Genomic DNA, 23,837 nt, shown 5'->3' on the forward strand with positions numbered 1-23,837 from the left:
ATGAAAGTGTACATATATCATATACTATTATTATTATTCGGGTATTTGAGTGCGGGCCTAGCTTTGGGAAGCAATGGAACTCTTTACAATCCTAGGAGGAAGAACACAGTGAGGGAAGCAGAGGAAAAAAGCAGTGGGGAGCTAACTGGTTATGGTGAACAATTGGCAGCAAGCAAGCAACCAGAGGGGAAGACTGTGGGGGGAAGATCACCCAGTCTCCGGTGGTTTGGGGGAGTGCAGGGAGTGTTTATATACAAGCTTTGTTTCACTGATTTCTAATTAACCAGCACGAGGTGGTAAAGAAGTGTGGTTACTAATAAACAATGGTTTGCAAAGAGTTTTTGTTTCATTTTAGCAATGCTTTTATTTTGGCAAGAACTGTAATTTCCCAGCATGCCCTCACTTTGGTCACTGTGTGCCCTCATGCAGAAAAACATGGAGAGAATGGCGCTGATCTGTGTGAACAACTCGCACGAGAAAGCCCTGGAGGACCTAAAAAGAACCGACTTGTCACTCGTCGGAGTCGGGGAGCGGCAGTGGTACTTCCAGACTTGCACCGAGTTCGGATACTGTAAGCGAACAACGTTGTCTGGAGTCGTTAAACTCTTAACTTTGAAAAGTGTTATCAATGACGTTTCCGCATACATTTTTCTGGGCTCGCAAAATCTCAGCCATTAAGATGGTTACACACTAGGAAATATATACTTTTACTTAAGAGCAAATGCCAGAAATGTAAGGTCAAATTGTTCCAGTGAATAAGTACAGTGGCTGGGCCGATTGATTGCTTAGAACAAGATTTCGGCCCATCATGCAAGACAGGAGCTACTTCTGGGAGCAAGGAACTATTATGCTGGTCTTGTTGATGTGCTCCTTTACACACATTCCCAAGCGCACAGCAGGGTTTGAAATTTGGGGAGCTGAGAACCATGTAGCTCCAGCTTGTTGCCTAGAAGAGCCTGGTTAGCTTGACACCAAGAACTGCCAGGAGGTACTTTGGTCTCCCCATGCCAACTGATGCTGAAAAAATACGCCTTTATGAATTTAACTATGTGCATTTGGGACTACTTAGAAATAAATATTAGGACACATCTAAACAGCATTTAAAGTAATAAGGGACCCCACATAATGAGCAAAATGATTTATTTTTTATTTTTGTTTGTGTCAGTGATTACAGTAGACTTTACACAAAGGTGTACACAAAGTTAAAATGTTCATAAAAAAATAGCGATACACAATTTAAATTCATAGTATAGGACATTACATATCGAATAAGATCAGATGAAAACGAGTTCATTAATAATAACAAAGGTAAGCGAATATTAAGCCGTGCGCCTGCCCTGCATATAATGTCTTTCTTTTATACTATTTCGTTAGAGTTAAAGCACTGGGGCTACAGACACCTGACCTTGACTGTTATCCACCAGACAGTCCAATGCAAGTTCAATCTATTTAACAGGTGGTTTGGTAGTCTGCGGCACCGCTTATTTATTTAGAAAAATAATGAGTCTATTGACCAATAAGCTTGTCTCAAATATTGATTTACTTGTTCTTAGTGTACTTACATTGGTGCCAACGTTATCCAATTGGGGCATGTGCAAATGTTTGTCCCAAACCTGGGCTTTCTCAAGGCATAAAAGCTTTTAACAAAAAGTATTTTTCCAAATGGGTTATGTCAGAGCAGAAAGACTATGGTGGTAATTCATAGAAATTCGCACAAAAGTTGAGCACGCAGCTGGCGCACAGTGTTCCCGTACGAATGTCTGCGCCAGCCGCGTGCGCTAAAATCGATTTCCGCGCACAGCGTATTCATGGATTTTAGCCTCCAAAAGCAGCCGTGGCGCAGCGACCCTGCAGCAGTGCCAGTTACGCCCCCATGAACGCCCTCGCGCAAGGAAAAGCCATCAAAATCCCCAATCCAGCGCAAAGGGCTGCGCCAACCCTGGACCAGTTTACCGGACTGCCAAACAGCAAACGCCAAGCGGGGAACGTGTATTACGGGTTTCGCTGTAACTTCCACACGCGAAAGGGCCTGTGCGAGTGGGGTACGTGTATAACTGTTGTTCGCGTGAATTTTCACATGCGATTGGCCTGGGTATGTGTATTTCAGGGGTGCGCGGGAAGTTTTACACGCGATCGGGCCTGGGGGAGCGGTGTACATGTATTACTGGGGTGCGCGGGAAGTTTTACGCGCGATTGGCCAGGGTACGTGTATTTCAGGGGTGCGCGTGAAGTTTCACACGCGAATGGGCTGGGTATGTGTATTTCAGGGGTGCGCGGGAAGTTAAACACGCGAATGGACTGGGTACGTGTATTTCAGGGGTGCGCGGGAAGTTTCACACGCAAATGGCCTGGGTACGTTTATTTCAGGGGTGCGCGGGAAGTTTTAAATGCGAATGGCCTGGGTATGTTTATTTCAGGGGTGCGCGGGACGTTTTACACGCGAATGGCCTGGGGATGTGTATTTCAGGGGTGTGCGGGAAGTTTTACACACGAATGGCCTGGGTACGTGTATTTCAGGGGTGCGCGGGAAGTTATACACGTGAATTGGCAGTGTGGGTCCTCCCAGGTGTCCCCTCTACCCCTCCACGGCCCCTGCAGGCAGCCCACACCACAGGGGACTACTGTGCACCCCTGGCCAAGTCCCGCAGGCAGCCCATCCACCATGGGAATGCCCCCCAGCCAAGCCACATGTCACGTTGCAATATGATCACCAACACATGTCTCCCAGCACCCCCACCCCCCAGCAGTCAGGGGCACCTGCCAGCAGGCCCCCACACATGTCTCCCAGCACCCCCACCCCCCAGCAGTGCGGGGCACCTGCCAGCAGGCCCCCACACATGTCTCCCAGCACCCCCATGCCCCAGCAGTCAGGGGCACCTGCCAGCAGGCCCCCACTCATGTCCCCCTTGCCCCAGCTCATGACGATCCTCAATCATGGCCCTTATGGCCAGCCTACCCAGCACAAAGACCCAACCAAGTATTGCATCCACCCACATATAAAAGGCAATTACATGATACAACCCCAATGGCAAGTATGTAAATGAACACATGTCCGTCACACACACACAATGGTTGCAAGTGAATGTGAAAACCCATATCTTGGCCTGCATGAAACCAATGAGATAATACCACACATCGAAGTATGAAGAAAGAAATGTATTAAACACAACATGAATGTAATTAAAATCAAACAAACAACAATGGGAATAAAAAAAGAATAGCTGGATGTCCGTGAAAGAATGAAAAACAAGAAATCATAATCCATAGAAATCCAAAAGAAATGGTGTCCAAAGTCACAGTCCAACAAAGCAAATCCAAGGGAAAAAACAAAGTGAAAACCATTGCTCCATGGTGAAATTTAAAAAAAAGAAAGAGGAATCCAATGGTGAACTATATACAACAATCCAGGGTCCATGAGCCCAACTGAAGAAATGAAACCTATCAGAAATACTATCTATTAAAAAAATATATACAGAAACGTGGTGCATTGTCCAAGCTCAACCAAAATAAAGAAAAAGGAAACTTAACACTAAAGAACTATTTACAAGGGGAGCGGGCTAGTCTGACGGCTCACTTCTGGATGTTCCGGGCCAGGGCATTATCGAACTCCTGCTCAATGTCCTGGAGGCGGTCCTCTTCCATGGCCCCGAGGGTTCGCAGGGACAACGACATGTTCTCCTCCAACTCCCTGCAAATCGCCTTGAGGCACTCGGCCCGCCCTAGGGCCCTCAGCATGGAGTTCTCCGCCCTGACCATCTTTCTGCTGCCGAGGAGTCCAACTCCGACCTCCGCTTCTTGGACCTCCCCTCGGCAGCTGCGAACTGGGACGCGGCACCGGACTCCTGACTCCCCGACGAAATGACAACCTGGGAGGGGAGCCGGGCCTTGCGTCTCCGGCTGGCGGTGCGATCCCCGCCGCTGTGCTCCACAGCACCCTCTCCGCCCTCTTGATCAGTTGACGCTGCAGACAGGGAGAGACAGGAGAAAGGCATCAGGGCACTGTACAATGGACTCATACACACATGAAAGTTGCACACGAGTGTCATTGTCAAACTTCAGACATGGCATCATAATCCCCAACACACGTCATTTCAACTCACACACATGAGCTATTCCACAGCCGTATCGCAACAGCCAGCACCATCCATACACATACAACAGCATGAGCAGCCAAAGGTGAGCCAGACATCACATGAGACACAGGGAGTGCACTAGACATGCACACACGCCACCACACTTACATGCATGTGTACACCTCCACCAAGTGTCGCAGTGATGAGATCGGCATCCATGTCACATCTGGCAATCAGTCTTCTACATATCAGTGTCCCAAGCATCCATGTTGTATCACTGTTGCACCCTTGTCAAATACACACACATGCACATGTACATAGTGCAGATACATGCAGCTGGAACCAACATCCATGTGTGACACCACGACCATGCCTACTTACATACACAGTCATTCAAACATGTGTGCTCACACATCTGCATTTGGCATGCAAGCTTACACACACATGCACCATCCATGTGTCACACATGAGAAGCCTCGCATGTGTTAGCATCACAGCCCTGTACACACTCGTCCATACATGGCCCTACAAAACCACATGTGCAACCTGCACACTACTGGCACACCACCACACGCACAGCTTCCAATCAGTATGTATGTACACTTACCGCTCTACTCCAGACGGGACTGCCTCTCAAGGACCTGGACGTGGAGCGCTGGGGATATGCGTTCCAGGACCCTCATTTGATCTTCCGACAGGTGGCCCCGGCGCCCCTTAGCATCCGCTGCCTTTAAGAGGCACCGGGCCTTCTTGAGGGTCCTGGACCTGAAGTCCTCCCAGCGCTTCTTGACATGATGGAATCCGCGGACTGCCACCCCCTCCACGTTGATGGCAGTCACGATGTCCGTCCAGATGCTGGTCCGTACTTCCTTCTCGGCGCACAAACTTCCGAAGAGGGCATCATACTGCCCCAGGACTTGCTCCACCAGGACACCAACCTCGGTGGCAGTGAAGCTGGTGGCCCTCTGCCTCTCTGGCTTGGGGTTGCCAGTGGTGACAGATGGTGTTGTGCCCGACATGGCAACCCCAGAGGCAGGAGTCGGTGGGAAACTGGGTCCTGGGGCTGGGCTGTGGAGCGATGGAATCCCAGTCGGGAGTCTTCGGTTCCAGCAGGTGTGGTCACAGCAACTGCACCCCTGGCTGATGTGCAGGCAGCAAATAGCAAGGCACGTGGGCAGCAGGCAGGCAGGCAGCAGCAGATGGCAGGTGGAGCGTGCTCGGGGTTCTAGGGGGCAGTAATTGGGCCTTCTGGGCAGGAGCGTGGTCTTCCGTGTGGCCAGCTTGATACGGAGTGTTTTGGCACGTGAAAATCCAGCACGTCTGCGTGTAATTCGCGGAAGGCACTTAGCGCGTCAGCACACATAGGTGATTTCATTGGATCAAAGGCCCTTAGCATGTAAGCGCGTCTGTGACGTGCGTGCGCGGGCGTTTCCCTGAACACGGGGGGTGCATGTTACACATCCAAAAACTGCATGTCCGAGTGTCAGCTCATGTAATTGGAGGATAGGCCCTTAGCGCGTACACGCGGAAGTGACGTTGGATGTGTGGGCTGGTTTAAAAGGTACGTGTATGACGCCATTTCCTTGTACGTGCTTTTCGTGGAGAGCGAGTGGGTGAATTCTGTACTTGTCGGTTTACCCGCGATTTACTTCACAGCGTTTCTAGTTCGTACTCCCTGTTACCTCTGACAGCTTTTTTCAGATTTTCTGTTGGGCCTGTTTCCTCAAACAGCATTCACTTCTTCTTTTGTCCTGTCTCCTCAGACAGCGTACAGTTCTTCTTTTGGCAGGGGTGTTGCCAACGCGCACACGCGCGTATTTTTCACGCTGTTTTTCCAGGCAGACTGTAAGTCACGCACGTATTTACCAACTGTGCTTGCTTCGTGTGTCGCGTACCCCTTCAGTGGTCATTGTAGGCTGCGTGTAACACACGTACGTTCATTTTTGTGTTTCTGGGTGCCGCAGCGTAGTGCGGGTTCATTTTTCAACGCACGTGGTCTACAAGGGGTTGCGTGCGTGTTATTTTCTGTTTTTGGGGTGCCTGTGCATTGCGTGACCCGTCATCTTTCCCCAGGGGTCACATACAGCCTTGCTAGAGCACTAGGGTATGAATTCCATCTAGTACCCTACCCCTTTGACTCCCAATTGCCCAGGACAATAGTTTACTGCAACTCCCATACGCACAACACCACCAGTGCCATGGTTGGGAGGCGACCAAGCGGTAAGGGTGGCAAAGGTGGGTGAGCCTCAAGTGGTGGGCGCGGTCGGGGACGTGGCCGGGATTTGCAGGGTACCCCTAGCCCACCATGTGTGGAGGACCAGTCAGGGACACCCATGCCCCCCCCCCCATGGTTGAGGGAAACGTGGCTGGCACCATCCCTGCTCAGCCCTTGTTGGACCGCTCCATTGTGGCACCTGACCTGGCACAGGGTGACTCCCAGGCTGACTTCCAGGTCGGCAAGTCTAGGCCACGTGTGGTGGTGCAAGTTGGTGTCACCGGGCCACGTGGATCAGGGGCAGTTATGTCATCTGCTGTCCCGAGTAGGCAGGGTGGGGAAGGCTGCAGGGGCAGCTGCAGCTCCATCCACCCCATTTCTGACTCTCCCAGCCAAGACAGTGTTGGTCCATCTTGCTAACGTTCCCCCTGTCTACATCACACTTCAGCCAATGCCTGCACCAAGTCCCATGGTCAGTGTGCATTCCCACTCTCCAATTACCCAGTCCACCGGTGCTCCTGCCCTTAGTGGCCAGAGCGGCATAGGCCACTCGGGATCCCCACCACCTTCAAAAAGAAAGAGGAAGAGTGCTCGTCCAGTACAGGCTGATGCCCCAGACAGGGCTAGACAGTCCGGCACGCCAAGGAAGCCTAGCTTCACTGATGCCGAACGTGATGCACTTGTGCAGTATGTGTCCGCACATGACTGCGAAATGTTGATAACTGCAGGGTGCAAGACCACACCTGCTCGACGTCAGGCACACTGGCAGACCGTCGCGGACAATAAGTGCCCTTGGAATTGTGAGGCACACAGCTAATGATTGCTACAAGCGCTGGAATGACCTTAAACGCAGGGCAAAGAAAAAGCTGGCCTCAAGTCATGCCGCTACTCTGGTGACTGGAGGTGGGTCTCCAGCAGAGGACATTGATCTCGCTCTACATGAGTATGTTGCTGGGACCTACGTCACAGAGGAACAGATCCAAGGTGTGGGAGAACTGCCAGATTACGAGGCATTGTCCGGTGAGTGCACATGCATGTGTGTGTGTGATCCATGTGTATGTTGTGTGTGTGAGGGGTTCTGATTGAGTGCCTGGTGAGGGTGTGTGTGCCTGAGTGGTTTGGGTCACCCATGTGCTTCATCCAAACCATTCTGCGCCCCTGGATTTGGGTATTACAGTATCCCTTCTGCCCACAGTAGACCTTTTGTGCTACATCACGCCAGTTGCCCTTGAAGTGGCATCTTGCAACAACATTGTTCCGTATTTTTAAGTGTTCATTCAGGCTGATTGTTTCAATTCCCACACTTTTACTACACATTTCTCAGCCCTATTGTCACATGTGACATGCCTATGGTACATGCCATCATGTATGTGGATTGGATATGCCACTCACAGGCCAATGTGTGATGGCACTGCTAGCCAGCATGCAGCTCATGTGTTGCTCTTCCATCTTGGTGTCAGTGTCTGCCATTTGCCTCCCCTTCAAACTCAGTGGCAGTGCATGCATCGGAGGGTTATAGTCATGTGGGACATGTGTCAGTCAAGTACTGGTTCTGTAGCTTGTCAGGCCTAATTGTGTGCCATGGTGCTAATGCCTGTTTCCATTTTTTGTCTTGCATGTTTTTGCAGGGGATGACGCACTTGATGCTGTTGAGGCTGAGGAGAAGGTGCAGACCCAGGAGGGATGTCAGGCACGACTGGGCACCAGTGGGGGACGTGGGGTGGTGGTGGGGGAGAACCCTCTCTTACTGCAGACCATTCTCTCCAGGGGTGTCTCTGGGTGCACCTCCCCAGACCTCTATTCAGGTGCTGATTCGGATGATGATACCTATGTGCCGTCGCAGGTAAGTGTTTCTGGAAGGGATTCTGTTCTGTCCTACCCACCTGCACTAGGGGTAGAGCCCACTATGGGGATGTTAGTGTTGGTAGGTCCGCCGATGGTGGTTACGGATGTAGGGCCACTCTCTGCAACATCTGGTCCTGTTCCTGGGCCAGCAGATCAGAGGGGAAATGCAGTCCTGCAGCCTCAGGCAGTGCCGACACAGCAAGGCGCAGTTCGCCTTGCCCCAGACAGGTGTGGTGGCCGTACGCCACCAGGCAATACCGCATGGGAGCAATCCATATACGGTATGGCAAACCAACAGGCAGCATCATCTGAGATGATGGCTCAAGCAATGGAGAGGGTGGCCACTTCCATTGTCCCCCCAGAAAGGCAGATGGAGCAACTACAGCAGGCAACAGACTCCACTTGCCAATCACTCAGGGAGGACATGTTGGCGTCCAACATGGACAGACGGGCGGCCCTGGACACACTGCGGGAAGCCATTTCTATGGAGTCCCGGGGCCACAGGGAAGCCCTGAGGGTAGAAGTCCATCACCTCAGGCAGACTCTTATTGACCTTGAGGCTTCCACTGACACGAGGACAGAACTGCAGCTGGAGCGGCTCACACGTACGCTCTCAGCTGAGATGCAGGCAACTCGGGAGGAGGTCCGGGTATCACGTCAGGTGGTGCATGGGGATCTCCGCACTATAATCCTCCAGAACGAGACCTTCCACACCCGCATGCTTGCTGCCATGGAGGGCCAGACTAGGGCTTTGCGTGGGCTGCCTCCCATAGTACCATCACCTCCTGTGGCGGCAGCAGCACAGGGTGAGGAGAGCGACCGCAGCGAATCTGAATCTCCCACGATAGCATAGCCGTGCAGGCCATGAGCCCATGGAGGTCTTTTTTTTTCCCAACATCCACACAGGTGTCTGTTGGTGTGCACCCTGTCCTCGGACCTCCTGGGTGGCCTCCCCCACCCCCCCGGACCCCACATGGCCATTTTTGATTTTTTGTTAGTGTGTTGCCTTGTGTGGCTCCCGTGGGCATCCACTGTATTCCGGCTGGGCACATGCAGGCTTGTCCTGAGTTTGGGTTAGATGCTTGGGTTCGTGAGACACACACCCCTCCTGCTTCCTGTTTCCTTGGGCTTGCAAAGGGTGTGCCCAAGTGACAGTGACTTACAAAGTGACGTTGAACTCCCATGTGTGGGCAGTCTGTAGTCAATACTGTGTATACATTCCTAGTGCATATTGTTGTATTGTACACTGCATGTTGTATTGATGTGTGCTTGTGCATCCATGTCTCCCTCCTAATTTGCAGGTTCATTCCTCATGTCTTCACAAGGCCGTCTACTTTGGAGATCGAGTTCATGTTATAAGCAGTGCACTTACAGATTTGTGTGGCACCAACACTGTACAGTTGGAAGTGGTCGATGTGCTGGCATAATCAGGTTGTAAGACTACGTATCCTTTAACTTGATACTGTCATGTTTATGCTATGTTTGGGGTTGGGTAGCTGCATTGTATTGTGGTAAGTATTTGGTCATGTGTGTTGTTGGTTCTACATTAATGGGAGCATATTGTGTGTGGCCAGTTTCCATTAGGGACACTGTACTTTGTGACACTTGTCATGTTTTGGGGATTACTTTGTTTGCTCTCACATAGCATGAATGGCCATGGTGTGTTGGGTGGCGGTGCTGGGGAGGGGTTGGGTGACATGGCATTATTGACATGTTGTATCTTGCAAGGAGGTAATGATTTTAGCAGCATAGAAGTGTGAATTTTGATGACACAGTATTGGTGGTGTTTGTGTAGGTAGGGATGCACACAATGGAACACTTCCAAGTGAACAATCTCAGGCTGGTATGGTTGTGACAGTTGACCGTCACTTGACTCATCATCATTGATTGTCAGCTGGTATGTGCCAGGGCTGTGTGCACTCCACAGGGGTGTGATTTTAGGTGAAGTAATTAGCCACCAGCTGCGTATGGGCTGCCTCACCTCGTGCCCTTTCCCCTCCCATGCGCAGCGGGCGTGCATGTGGTTGGGGATGTGGGGCCACCACCATGTCCACGGCCAGGCCCCGGCGTGTTGCAACGTTGTGCAGGACACATGCTGCCACTATGATCCTGCACACTACTGGGGGAGCGTATAACAGCTGCCCGCCAGAACGGTCAAGGGAGCGAAAGCGTGACTTGAGCACTCCAAATGTGCGCTCCACGATGCCCCGGGTTGCAATGTGGGCTGTGTTGTATCTTACCTGGGGTGGCATGGTGGGGTTCCGAATTGGCGTTATCATGTGGGTGCTCAGAGGGTAGGCACTGTCCCCTGGTGAGGTGGTGATGGGTATCATTAGTGGGGTTGTGACATTACTCAGTATCTGACATGCATGCATGTGCAGTGGCATTTATACTCGCCAAGCAGCCATGTATCGCCATGCCGCCCAGCTTCTAGGTCCAGGTTTAGGGTTGACATTCTGTAAATGAAACTGTCGTGGGTGGAGCCTGGATAGTTGGCATATACTGAAATGATGATTCCCTTGGCATCACATACTACCTGGGCGTTGATGGAATGCCAGTGCTTGCGGTTTCTATAGATGTACTCAGATGCCCTGGGAGGGACGTAGAGCCACATGGGTGCAATCAATGGCACCTAGCACTTTGGGGAATTGTACCACCCCATAGAAATCCTGGGCGGCAGCCTGCCTTTCTGCACTTCACTTTTTCAGCGCACATCCCAGATTTTACTCGCGTACGGACTTCCATGAATCGATGTGCGCTGGTTTCCCTGCGATATTCGCACTTGCACTGTGATTTTCGGACTTTCACTGCGAATCGCACGTTTTCGGAGGCTTGCGCCAAAATTTTCAGCGCACATTAATTCCATGAATCGGCCTGTATATGTTTTCAATACTCAAAGTCCCTTTCTCTGATTAGTTATATCAGCACACAAAAAATCTCTTTCTCAAATCTAGTTATATCAGAACAAAAGGGACTAAATCCTTTCAATACATAGTTATTATTCCTGGTTGGTTATGCAAGTTCCATATAATGCCCAGGTCTGGGAGGATATATGCACATGCCTCAATTGCATAATGTTGGCACACTAAACATGACCAAATAAATATTTGATACAAGTTTATTGGTCAATAGACTATTTTTCAAAATAAATAAGCAGTGGTGCAGACTACCAACCCATCTGTTAAATAATTCATTAATAACATTCTAATATCATACGATATTAAGATCAAATAGCGACAGAAATATGAATACAATTCAAATTGATGGTAACCTTTAAATACACAGTACTACCCGTACTACCTATTAAAATCTCAGTTTAAGAACCTGTATGTCTAGTATTTTCATCAAATATCTATGCATCGCCGGGATTAATAATATTTGTTTCCCAGCACAGATTAGATACCCTAAACTGTTTCTGGATATAATGTCATCCTCCTACACAAGGTGCAAAAACAGCATGGCTTGCCTCCTGTAAATTGGGGCAGTCGACACAAATGTGTTTTAAAGTTGCCTTAGACATAGTCATTTTTACAAAACCAACAAAAGAAAAGTCTCATTATCTTTTGATCTTATGCTTAATACCTCACGAGTTGGGAGGCGGTTCAACCCACCTAAATCTCATAAAGAGATTACTCCATTTATGGCAGGGGAATTGAATTCAGTAATGGATCGTAGATTGAGTTTTCTCCTCAGTGACAAGAGTATAGTACAAATGATAGGTGCCAATAGTTTCTTTAGTATGACACCAGTTGAGAGTCCATTTTAGCTCTTTTACTTTTAAACTGGTTATCAATTAAGAATTTTGAGATCCGGTTCTTTATTCATTTATTGGTCACTTGTTAGGCACTTATACAATTAGCAAAACTGTTTTAAAGCACCCACAGGGCAAACCGGGAGGGGACAGGGAAAGGTAGACAATGAATTACAGCAATGATAAATAATTGAATTAATAGTACAAATGAATAATGAGAATCAAAAGGGGGGAGACAAACCTACTGTAACGCTCACCTGATTCCCGTAGAGGCGCCGGTCTTGACTGGGCGTATACCGTATCTTCAAAGGTGATGTGTAACACACGGCTGGCTCTTTGGGCTGGACCTCTGTGCACTGTATGTCTGACTCGAAGGGTAAGATGTCTGCAGATAGAAAATATGGGATTAAGGAACTGGGTTATTGAATGTCTCTCTCTTCTTCCCTTTCTCTTCTCCTGTAGAACCCCAAAGGTTAACGCTCTCACCTTAGGTAAGTGAACGCCGTGCTCTCCATCTGCCTCGGGGCAGGGTGCTGTAACCAGTTTCTTCACTGGATAAGGGGAGCAGGCCTCTTGACTTCAGAGGACTGCTGTCTGTCGTTTACTGCACGAACGGTAAGTTTCGAGTAATTCTAATGTCTTTAAAGTCTTTAGTAATGATGTTTCTTGTTTTGCAGGGTTCCGGCGATGGCGGATGACGGGCTGAAGTGAGTTGAAGATGGAGCCCGTGTGATGAATAGAAGCGCCTGGAAGCACGTAAGTAAGCGCTTGTTGCCTGCTTCACGATGCGCTCTAACTGTCTTTTTATTTTGCAGGTACAAGTTCGGAGCGGCTGCAGGGTGCCGGAATACCCACTGGGTTAGATGTGGAAAGGAGTAATGGCACGTGAGTATTAAAGTTCCCCAATGTCTTTAAACGCACCTTGTTTTGTCTTTCAGATGCGGGATGCAGCGCCGAAGGCCTCCGGAGCGTGCGAAGAGTTGGTAAGCTTTTGTCTTTCAGATGCCGGAATGCAGTGTGAAGACCTCCGGAGCGCACGAAGAGTAGGTAAGCCTTTGTCTTTCAGATGCCGGAATGCAGCGCGAGGCGTTGGTGACAGCCGATGGACCAGGTAAGTGAAGAGCTGTCATTGAAGACCGTAATGCTAACCTGTTCTTTCTTGTCTTTATAGGTGTTGCTGAAGACTGGATTCAGGATGGTAAGCCTTTTTCCTTAGGCCCAGGATCAGATGCAGAAGACGCGATGAGCGTTCTGCTGCAGAGGATGCAGAATAACGCAAAGCAAGATTCATCCATCGGGTGTGGTTTTCTTACCACAGCCACGCCTAGGTAAGAAAAGAGTTCCTGCTTTCCAGAAGAGTTCCAGTGTTCTGAATTTAGGGAGTGGCTCCTGCCCCACCCAACAGGAAAAGTAGTTACAAACGGAAGAGGATCAGAGGCTCAACTGGCAGGCAAGTAAGCAGCATGGTCTGCTGCAGGTAAGTCCACCCAAGCATTATGAGCCCGGCGCTTCCAGCGCTGGGACTGGGCATATTTATGAGCCTGGTGCCACTGGCGCCAGGACTGGGTCCAAAAGGTCCCAATTGGGACTGGTTGGCACTCGGAACCTGGGTTATGGATCTGCTTCCAAGGGAGTTGGGAAAACCCTGACCTTTTGGAAGCAGAGATCATGACACCTACTATGCCTTGTGAATGTGTTCAATATATGCAAGTGCCGAGGGGACGGGGGGGATAGGCGCTGTGATGCTCAAGGTAAGTGCTAAGAGAAGGACGTAGGTGCAAACCACCCATCGGTACAGTGATCCTAAGTAAGTGCAGTAGAAGGACAGCGGCTGGGATGAGAGATGAGGGGGGGGGTCAGTGCCCCGAGGACACAAGGGCCCTGCACGTCAGTCAGGCTACTGTAAGATTAGCAGGGAAGAGAGGAGGAGAAGGAAGAGGTAAAGAGAAAGGTCTTGAGGCTTTTTTGGAATTTAAGGAGGTCATGCTCAAGACGCAGAGGGAGAGTGAGGCTGTTCCACAGGAGGGAGCCAGCGGAGGAAAGTGAATGCTCCACCAGCTCTCTATTTGGCAAACCGCTTAACACGCAGGGAGTTGGTGCCAGAGGAACGGAGGAGTCTAGAAGCAGAGTATTTGGTCAGGAAACGTTGAAGAGAGTGGTCCCCAGCCCCAGATAGCCTTGTGGATGAAACAGAGGTATTTGAATTTAATCCGTGCTGAGACCGGGAGCCAGTGAAGGCTTTGTAGGGCAGGAGAAATGCGGTCCCTGGGCTTGAGGCCAAGGATAAATCTCATTGCCCTATTCTGGGTTAGCTGTAGTGGGTGGAAGGGTGGACAAAGGAAGATAAGGAGGAGGCTGTTGCAGTAGTCTAGCCTGGAGAGAACCAGAGCATGTTCAAGCGGTCAAGCAGCTCAAAAGAATTGGAACACCAGAGATTGAATAGCAAGCATTTGCCATCCTCCAGATGGGTTTTTAGATCACAAAACAGATTTGGCTGTGGGGTATCTTTATATCAAGCATTAAGGACCTGTATTGTACCCTGGAAGCCAAAGACATCGGACACAACTCAAATCGTAATACTGCAATCGGTAAACAATTTGGCAAATGACACAGGGTTCATCTCCAAATTAATCCTTCCAATTTGTTCCAGCATACTTCATTACATTTCAAAGGAATTTCCCACCATACAAAAGGGATGGCATCACCTTTGATTTGTAAAACTTCAGTATCTGTAACTGTGAAAATCGACCTAAATAAATAAAATAAATACTTTTGGAACCATTCATTTTGAGATAGTTAGTGAGCATGTATTTATTTATGGCATTTAGACTTCTTTGTAGTCCTACCAGTGTTCTGTCAAAAACCACAAGATCGCCGGGATAGGCAAGTTAGTGCATGGGTCCCAAACCCAGTTTGTGTGGGAAATCCCTGTTTTTATTTAGAGCTCTTCTCAAGTCAGTCATATAAAGATTAAAAAGTGCAGGGGCCAACACACATCCTTGACGAAGCCTCCGAAATGTCCTTATTGGGTGCAACATTGTCCCAAAGTACCCAAGCTTATGCTAATTTGGAATTTGGGTATGAGTATGCAATTGCATAATATATTCCTCTGAATTTATGTATAAACACGTCCTTATCCTTACCTCTGTTAATGTTTCATAGGTTTAAATATTTATGTACTTCTACCAAGAACTCCCCAGCGATGGGACACATGTAACTGGATTGTAGCGCCCTGATGCCTGAGGTTTGTGTGCTATACAAATGCAAAAAATAAATAAATAAAATAATAATCCAGCATACCCCCATCTATAATTTAAACCGATTGACCTTGTTGAAGGCAGAAGCTAAATCAACAAAAGCCAAATAAAGGAGCAATTTTCTGTCTCTCCCCAGACTGTAGAATAGACAACATTATACAGTTTAGTTCCAATTCCTTTAGAAAAGCTAGTTTGAAATCTATCCAGCACACTACAGGTGATTCATATTATCCAAAAGCAGTGCGGCAAAACCTTTGCTGGAGAAATTGCCCTTCTTGAATATAGGAAGAATGAAGGAGGACTCCCAAAAAGAGGCGATATGCAAAGTTTTAGAAATATTATTAAGCAGAAAATATGAGTTGATTGTCCATAAATGCTGCTCAACCTTGAGCATAACATTGGCAAATTGGTCATTATTCCTAAAATGTCTGCATGAAGAAACTCAAATGTGGTCTTGGGGCGGTTTAAGAAAAAAAAAAAAAAAAAAAAAAAAAAATGTGGTCTTGGGGAGGTGAATCTGTAATTCATATATGTCTTGCTCTACTGGGTTGGCAAATAACTCACCAGGATGGTTGATCCATACTTCCTCCAGTATGGGATTAAATTAATTAACGTGACCCATCTCATTGGAACTTATTATTTTCCCAAATTTCCTGTCTTGCTGGGTAAGAATGATCTGAAGCATCAAATTTGAATCTGTTAACCGTAGGGAATGCTTAAAAAATGTCAGCCAATTTGTGTGTTTCTGTAGAAGACTTCTAATAATATGACCTGCCTCAGGTCCTCCATATTACTCTTGATGTCTCATAGTGGTCCTTAACCTATTTTTTTGTGAATGCAACAGTCAAATCTGCGTATCCGTTTTAGTTTTGATCACAGAATTTAACTTCGTATCAGTAAGTTTAATAAAATCAGAAAAATGGGAAGCCCCAAAAGTCATTTCTAATTTATCCTCAGTAGATTCCAAAATCTTGGCTATGGCAGGGTTAAATTTAGATTTCATTTTTTTTACGCCACATTAATCTAATTCCCATCTTGTTTATTTCAGGGTTTGTAGGGCAAAGTACCTTGGAAAGATCAGCCTGTCTAATAAAAGTACTAGTCAAATTTCGGTGGTTGCGATGAGGAGAATAATCTATATACATATTAATTGAAATATCTTGCAGAGTTTGTATTACAAAGATGTAATCTATTGTTGAAAATTGCGAACCCCTCTGCCAAGTGGGGACATGCTCAATTCTGAGTTGAATTCACTATTGTGACCGAGAAGGTCCCAATTCCTCATAAGGTTTAGACATCTCGCAACATTAGAATTACAAGTGGGCATAGAGGTATGCACAGTTCTGGACAAGCTTTGTAAACAATCGCAATTTAAGTGGCCAACAATTATTATATTGCCAAAATCCCCCTCACTATGCCAACCGCAAACAATTTCTTCCATGTCATGATAGGGATAGTGTTACAGACACGCCTATGTCGACATCCCCTTTCGGTCCCCGAAAGACAAGATGCAATACTCTGCGATTACCACTGGATGTCAGACCATATGCACAGCATGTGAATCTAAGCAGATGCAATCAGAAATGCTATTATGGTGAGTAATGCATGTTTTATGACCATAGCCCTCCTGGAATCAAATGAGAAACTATCCACATTGATTAATTCAAGGAGCAGGGTGGAGGATAGGCTAGTTTGTACAAAACACTCCACAATCATTTTTAATGACACTCCAAAGGCCGTCCACGATTACCCTTAATGGCAGGTTGTACAAATATCTTAAAGCCATCCATGAAAGTAGGGGCTTCCAAAGCCATGTTTCTTGTAAAATAATTATTTCAAAATATGAAAAGTGTGGTAAGGTTTCCCAGGCCTGCAATACAGCCCCTGGTATTCTATGATAATAAACCCCAGGTAGAACCCTGTGCATTAACCATGTCCAGAGTTGGAACTAGTCGAGGATAATCCAGAAGGTAACCACACCCAGTCAGCAACCATATGTCCAGTTGGTTCTTTTTGACAAGGATTTTACACACCACTTTCATGAATTGCTATTTTCAACATAAACCCTGAAGCTAGCAATTACAGGATTCCGTGCAAAAATTATGGTCCTTGTCACCATGCCTGAGAGTTTGAGCCGAATCAGTACAATGATCTGGAGGAACCCGACAGATCATACTCCATATCAAGTACCTTTTGTCAGATAACAGCCTATTATATACAACCATGATGCAAATATAGATTAGGAAAATGTCACTCTTATGAAGCTCAATACATTTGAATTGATCAAAATGCTTTGATTTTAATGTTCTCAGATTAGGAACATCAGAAAATAAATTAAATCTGTTAAAAACATTCTTTGATTTTTTGCAAATTCGTATTCCATGACTTAAAGACCACCTGAAGCACTAACATATTTTGTAGAACCAGAATTAGCATTCATTGTTTTAAAATTGTTCTTGAACCCCTTATCCTCCTCTTCCTTCTGCTGCAACTTCGGAAAAACCTACATCATTATTAATACCAGGAACTGAATAGTTCACAGCAATATTTAAACAAGGAGTAATATTTTGATGAGTTGCTTAGAACAAGAGTCTCAGAAATGTGCAGGTCTCCATAAACAGACAGATGTAACAAAGAAACGTAATTTGCCTAATTTGATTTCTTATGTTTAGGCTTATATAGCTAGCATTGGCAATGCCAACAGTTTGGGCTTTTATGTGGACACGGGAGAAGCACTTTTCAGGCACAGCCGTAGTGGTATTAACTGACCATTGATGGTAACAGGTGCAAATAGTGTGAGTAACTGGGCATCTAATAGCAGTCCCTGGAAAAAGCTTAATACTTGTACACAAGTCAGAATTGTTGGCTTAGCCAATGCTTGTTATTAATGGGACTTCAGTGAAGGACATGCAGAGTGCTTATAAATCGATTGGCTGAAGGCAGGCTTGGCAAGACATTATTATACCAGTAGCGGGTTTACAACTCTCTCTGAAGACTGCTTTGTAAAAACACTGGCAGGCCCTTCCAGTGCAAAGTTTGATGGTAAGGCTTAAAAGAAGAGTTCCCATGAGTTGGTGTTTTTGGCAGGAAGGGCCAGGAATGGATGGTAGTGGCCATAGGGATTAGCATGGCCATGGGCAGTCAATGGGTGGACACATAACCAAACACCACCTACAGAATGTGTCCCTCCTCATATGCCATTGCTCCCTATCTGTACCCTAATGCAATAGTTTAGGCTTATATGTGATGCAAGCGACACCTAATAACCCAAACTAAGAAGTGAAGTATAGAGCATTGCTTAATGTTCAATAAGCCATTATTGCTACTTTGAATTAAATCCCTTTTTGTTTTTACTTATCTTTTAAGTGGAAGGCAGAGAGTCTTGTGGTCAATCTATTTTGGGGCCCTCGGGCATAGTCTGTTAGTTTACAGCATAAATCCATTAAAATTATATGCGATCCTTTCCGCGTAGGTAGTCGTTTGTTTTTAATGTTAGTTTTATTCTCCTTTTTTAATGCCACTTTTTTGCGATCAGCGCCTCTTGAACTAGGCAATCAATGGGCCGCCATGGCAGAGCATTTTTTCCTTTCACCTTCAGGTAACCCTGTGTATCAAAACATCGTCATTAGTGTCACAGGTTTCCCCCTTCTTACCTGTCTGTATTGTTTGTTTGTGATCTTCGAAGATGTCTTCTTTCGCACTGTTCGGGTTTTGTATAACCCCGTGTGTGGGTCCTCGGGTTCCAGCGTGCGGTTCGTGACCCGAATCCAGGAAGCATTCAGATGTCCGGGAAGAAGTCCAGGAAATGGCGAGGTGCGCACTCAGAGATACGAGTGCAAAGGCAATCCAAGATATGCAAGGTGAGGGAAAAAAAGGGAAGGATGAAAGAATAGGAGATTCAGGGGACCGGGAACCAGGAATCAGAAGTAATCACTGTACGAACTCTGGCAGCACACGTCTGACTACTGCAAGCGGTAGCGTTGAGACGCACAGGGCCGTGGGGGCGTGTCTGCTTTGTAGAACGTAGAGCGTACAATGCGTAGACTGGCAAACAGCGTTCCTCGTTCAGTGGCCATGTTGGGAGTACTGCTGCGTTCAGTCCCCTATGGGTCAGGGACCACGAAGTCCAGAAGGGACGCGTACGGTGGTTCATGATGGCATGCCTCCTCCGAAACCCAGTTCCTCCGGGTTTGCCCGGGTGTATAAGGTGGTAGCTTCGGAGCAGTCTGGGGGCATTTATGTGTGAGACTGGTTCTCAGGTGCTTTCACTGGGAGGGTACCCTTTCCACTCGACCAGATACTGTAGCTGACTACGTCTGTACCTGGAGTCACATATTCTGGAAACTTTGTATTCTAACTGATCATTGACAATCCACAGGGGTAGATCTTGGAGCAGTTCGGGAGGACTGGACGTATGGTTTCAACAGAGAAGTATGAAAAACTGGGTGGATCCTCTTCCAAGATTCCGGTAGTTTGAGTCGGAAAGGCCACTGTGTTAATGATTTCCTTTATGGAGAAAGGGCCATAGTACCGGGGAGCCAATTTATTTGTTCGTAAGTGTCAAGGCAGAGGTTTCGAGGATAGCCAGACCTTATCACCTATTGTGTATGAAGGCCCTGGTCTTCTTTTGGAGTCAGCATAGTGCTTGGTGCTTGTTCGGGCCTTTTCGAGGTGTTCTTTTGCTTCTTTGTGTACGTTGATGAGGGTTTCAATCCAGGAGTCCACTGTAGGAACTGGGGTAGGATGTGGGAGAATGGATGGTAGAACCGAAGAGTGGAATCCTTGGCTACAGAAGAAGGGGCTGGTTTTGACAGCCGAGTGATCCGAATTGTTGTAGGCGAATTCAGCCACAGGTATTAAGAGTGACCAATCGTCCTGGACCTGGTGGCGAAACAGCAAAGATATTGTTCCAGAGTTTGGGTCAAGAGTTCAGTAGCTCCATTGGTCTGTGGATGATGACCTGAGGATAGGGCACGTTGGATTCCTAGTATACGACATAATTGTTTCCAGAACTGAGATATGTACTGGGGACCTCTGTCAGATATGATCTTGGAGGGTAGTCCGTGAAGTAGGAATATGTGTTCTAGGAAGATTCCGGCAAGTTCAGAGGAGGATGGTAGTTTATATAAAGGTATAAAATGAGCCATGTGAGTGAATAAATCAATGGTAACCATGATAGTTGTGTATCCCACAATAAAGTCTGTAGCGATGAATTCCCAAGGTCTTGTTGGCAGCGCTGGTTGGAGCAGGAGACCTGCCGGTTTCTTGTTGTCATGTTTGTTTTGAGTGCAGACTGCACAGGTTTGGATGTAATGCTGGACATCACTCTTCATCTTCGGCTACCAAAACTGTCTTTGTATTAGAGGGTGTTGGTGATGCCACGGTGTCCTGAATGAAGGGTATCATGACATAGGCTTATGATCTTTTGTCGTAGTCTCTGAGTGGCGATGACCAGGCAATTGTCCTTGAATAAATATCCGCCCTTCGTCTTGAGGTTCCATCAATTCTTCCCATTAAACTCTTTCCAGATTTCAGAGGACTGAGTTTGAATCCGAATGTCTTCTAGGAGACTGATTGCTGGGGCAACAAATATTGTGTGGGGGGGGGAACATCTTTGGGAAGGATCGGTCTTCTAGAATTTCGTAGTCAGGACATCGGGATATGGCGCTGTCTATTATATTGTGTGTTACAGGAACATGATGGATTTGAAACTGGTACTGGGCAAAGAAGGCCCAACGGGCTTGACGACTGTTCCTCCATTCCAGGGATTGCAGGACCTGAAGATTCCGATGGTCCGTGCGGACCTGAACAGGATGTTTCGCTCCCAGGAGTAGATGATGCCAGTCTGTGAAGGCTTGACAGATGGCTAGTAGTTCCTTTTCCAAAACAGAATAGTGAGTTTCGCTAGGAGTAAAGGTGCGAGAAAGGTAGGCGATGGGGTGTTCTAGCTTGTCATAAAATTCCTGATGGCGTAGTTAGAGGCATCAGGTTCCACTAGGAAGGGCCGATCAATGTCAGGTTGGGCCAAGATGGGGGCTTGTGTAAAATCCGACTTTAACCGCTGAAACGCCTCATCTTGGATTGCTGTCCAGTGAAAGGGTGTATCCTCCTTCAACAATATAATGATTGGATGTGCAATCTCCGAAAAAGAAGGTATGAATTTCCAGTAGAAGTTAGCAAGCCCCAGGAAGGATTGAATTTGTTTCACAGTAGTTGGAACAGGCCAGGATAGAATAGAGTCTACTTTCGAGCGGTCCATTCCAGTTCCCTCTGGGCTAAAGACGAATCCGAGATAGTGAACAGTAGACCCATGGAAAAGGCATTTCTCGCGTTTAGCCAGGAGCTTATGTTCACCTAGACGCTGTAAAACTGCTTTAACATGTTCTTCATGCTTCAGATGGTCCTTTGAGTATATCAGTATGCCGTCCAGGTATACTAGGACGAAGAGGAACAGCATTTCGGAGAACACCCGGTCCATAAAACGTTGGAAGACCGCTGGGGCATGTTGGGTGTCCTGACCCATGTTTGGACTATTATGGTGCAACATATGGTGCTGTGGGCTTAGGAAATCCAAGATGGTGGAAAAGCGCACATTTGTGCCAGAATCCAGGAGAACCGTGCAGTTTTGCGCACACCAAAATGGTCCCCTGACCTGCCACCCACCAGTGCAAAGAAAGACGGTTCTGTTCAAAACCCGTTTTTATTAATGTCAAAAATTGCTAAGATAATGGGCCCGGAACCACCAAACAAAAATCCAACTATGGTTGAGTGTTTTACTTTACTCTACTACAGATCCACATCAATGCCATGTCAAGCAAGGATCATATACTATCAAGTAAAATCCTTTCCTTTTAAAATGTATTAATTCAAGACAGCTGTCAAAAATAGGTGCAGTACCGGCATTGGACACTGACCGGCGCTGGCGCTCTATAATTGCTGACAGGAGAGCTGTCTTGCAGAACTGTGCAGTGAACCAGACGGGGGTCTTATGTAATTAAAAGTTCAAAAGACATGCCTTTCCTGAGAACTCTTAACACCCCAGAGACCCACACCAGGAGGCAGGATATCACATGACCCTGTTGATTGAGAGGGAGGGGACTTCCCTGCAGCCTGCTGGACCCTTTCAATTGAATGGGGTATGCTGATTTTGGGTGTGGACTGTAAACAGAGCTCTGCCTGGAAGTAGAGACATGTTATCCCTGACTCCCCCAGTTCCTAGGGGCGGGCCAGACAGGACTGTGGATTCATATTGCAGCAAATATATGTTTAAGTTAAATGCTTCTAAAATCTTGTATTAAGCTCACAGAAATGTACAATTTGGGGTTCATGAAAATGAAAAATGCCCTAGCGACTTGAGCCCAAATTCCACTCTGTACGGTGTTCTGGGACCGAACCCCGCTATTTATTAATATTGCAGACACTGTGTTTAGGATAGAGACACAGTAATTTCCAGTAATATGCTCAGGGAAGGAGTGCAGATCTGTGTAAATTTTGAGGAAAAACCTATATGGCGAAAGTCACTAAAAAGCACAAAATGTTGCCATTTGTGAACCCAGGCTCTGAGGGGGATCAGAGTTGGGCGAGAGTGTATTTTAAATTAATCTGTGAAATGTGTATGTAATTTCAACGACGTGTGTATCTGGGAAACCTTTTAGTTATGAAAAATTCATAAGTAAGTAAAAGCAAAGGGGCGTTTCTTCAATAGACTGTAAGACTCTGACTCACTCTGACACACTATCCCTTCTCAAATCAGGTCACAGAGAATCCTTGACCTATCAAATCATGAGAGGGTTGGGCATACAGAATGAGCCGACCCACCCACTTTCAAAACACATAAAAAGAGACTGCTTGGACAGGCAAGACATTCATTTTTCCATTTTCTTGCGGAGCACACAACATCTAGAAGGAACATCCAGAACTTAGACTCCAGATAGACTACAGAACTTAAAGCAAAGGCCTAACCCACAAGCTGAGAACTCTTCTCAGCAGGCTTTCAGAATCCAGCAATCCAACCAAACTAGCCTACAGCCGGGCGAGCTGTTGGATTCTTTGACAAGAACTTTTGCCAGAACCGGTAGCCGACCCAGAAAGCAGTGCTGTATCCAGAATCCACTTGATCCAGACCAGCAGAACCACAGACCAGACCGCTGTGAAGTGCCGACAGCAGAACCACAGACCAGAACCAGAGAACCAGTACCAGAAACCGCCCGGTGCCCAGTCCAAACCTGCTGACCGGACCCAGACGGCCTATTTCAAATTCATAGTGTGAGTAATCAGCCAGAACTGCGCAAAACCAATCTCTTAGTTTAAGATAATCTAATTCAAACTATTTTAACCTATTTGAACTGCATCATAAGGAATCGTGTGTCCATCCTGTTGATTCAAACCTTCCAAGCACATCTGTCATTCTGAAACTGTAATTTCATTTCTGAAAATCTACCTCCACTAAATCATCTGTATCTCTTGAACCGTTTGTGCTAGAAGTGAGCTGTAACTTTCATTGTAAAGTTAAGATTCTACGCGTTCCAACAAGCCTAGAACCAACTTGCTACAATTCCTCCGCAATCGCGATCGACACACTCGAAAAAAAGTGCCGCGAATTGAGTTTGCTTCATTTCAACCACGTGTAAAAATATCTGTCTTTTGCTTCCATTACTGAATCCCGTTTTCAACCTGATAACCATCCCTGAATCATT

At 47.0% G+C, this 23,837-nt stretch overlaps 1 protein-coding gene across 1 annotated transcript in view; it reads left to right on the forward strand.

The window, feature by feature from the left end:
* PRSS16 (serine protease 16) overlaps positions 1 to 23,837 on the forward strand; it is a 422,739-nt gene that overhangs the window by 352,862 nt on the left and 46,040 nt on the right. The window contains exon 9 of the mRNA XM_069644381.1: positions 430 to 571. Coding sequence (XP_069500482.1) covers positions 430 to 571 — 142 coding nt within the window. The remainder of the gene's footprint in view (positions 1 to 429; positions 572 to 23,837) is intronic.

This window comes from Ambystoma mexicanum, chromosome 2p (genome assembly GCF_040938575.1).
Source record: "Ambystoma mexicanum isolate Mex_15411 chromosome 2p, UKY_AmexF1_1, whole genome shotgun sequence".
Taxonomy (NCBI): Eukaryota; Metazoa; Chordata; class Amphibia; order Caudata; family Ambystomatidae; genus Ambystoma; species Ambystoma mexicanum.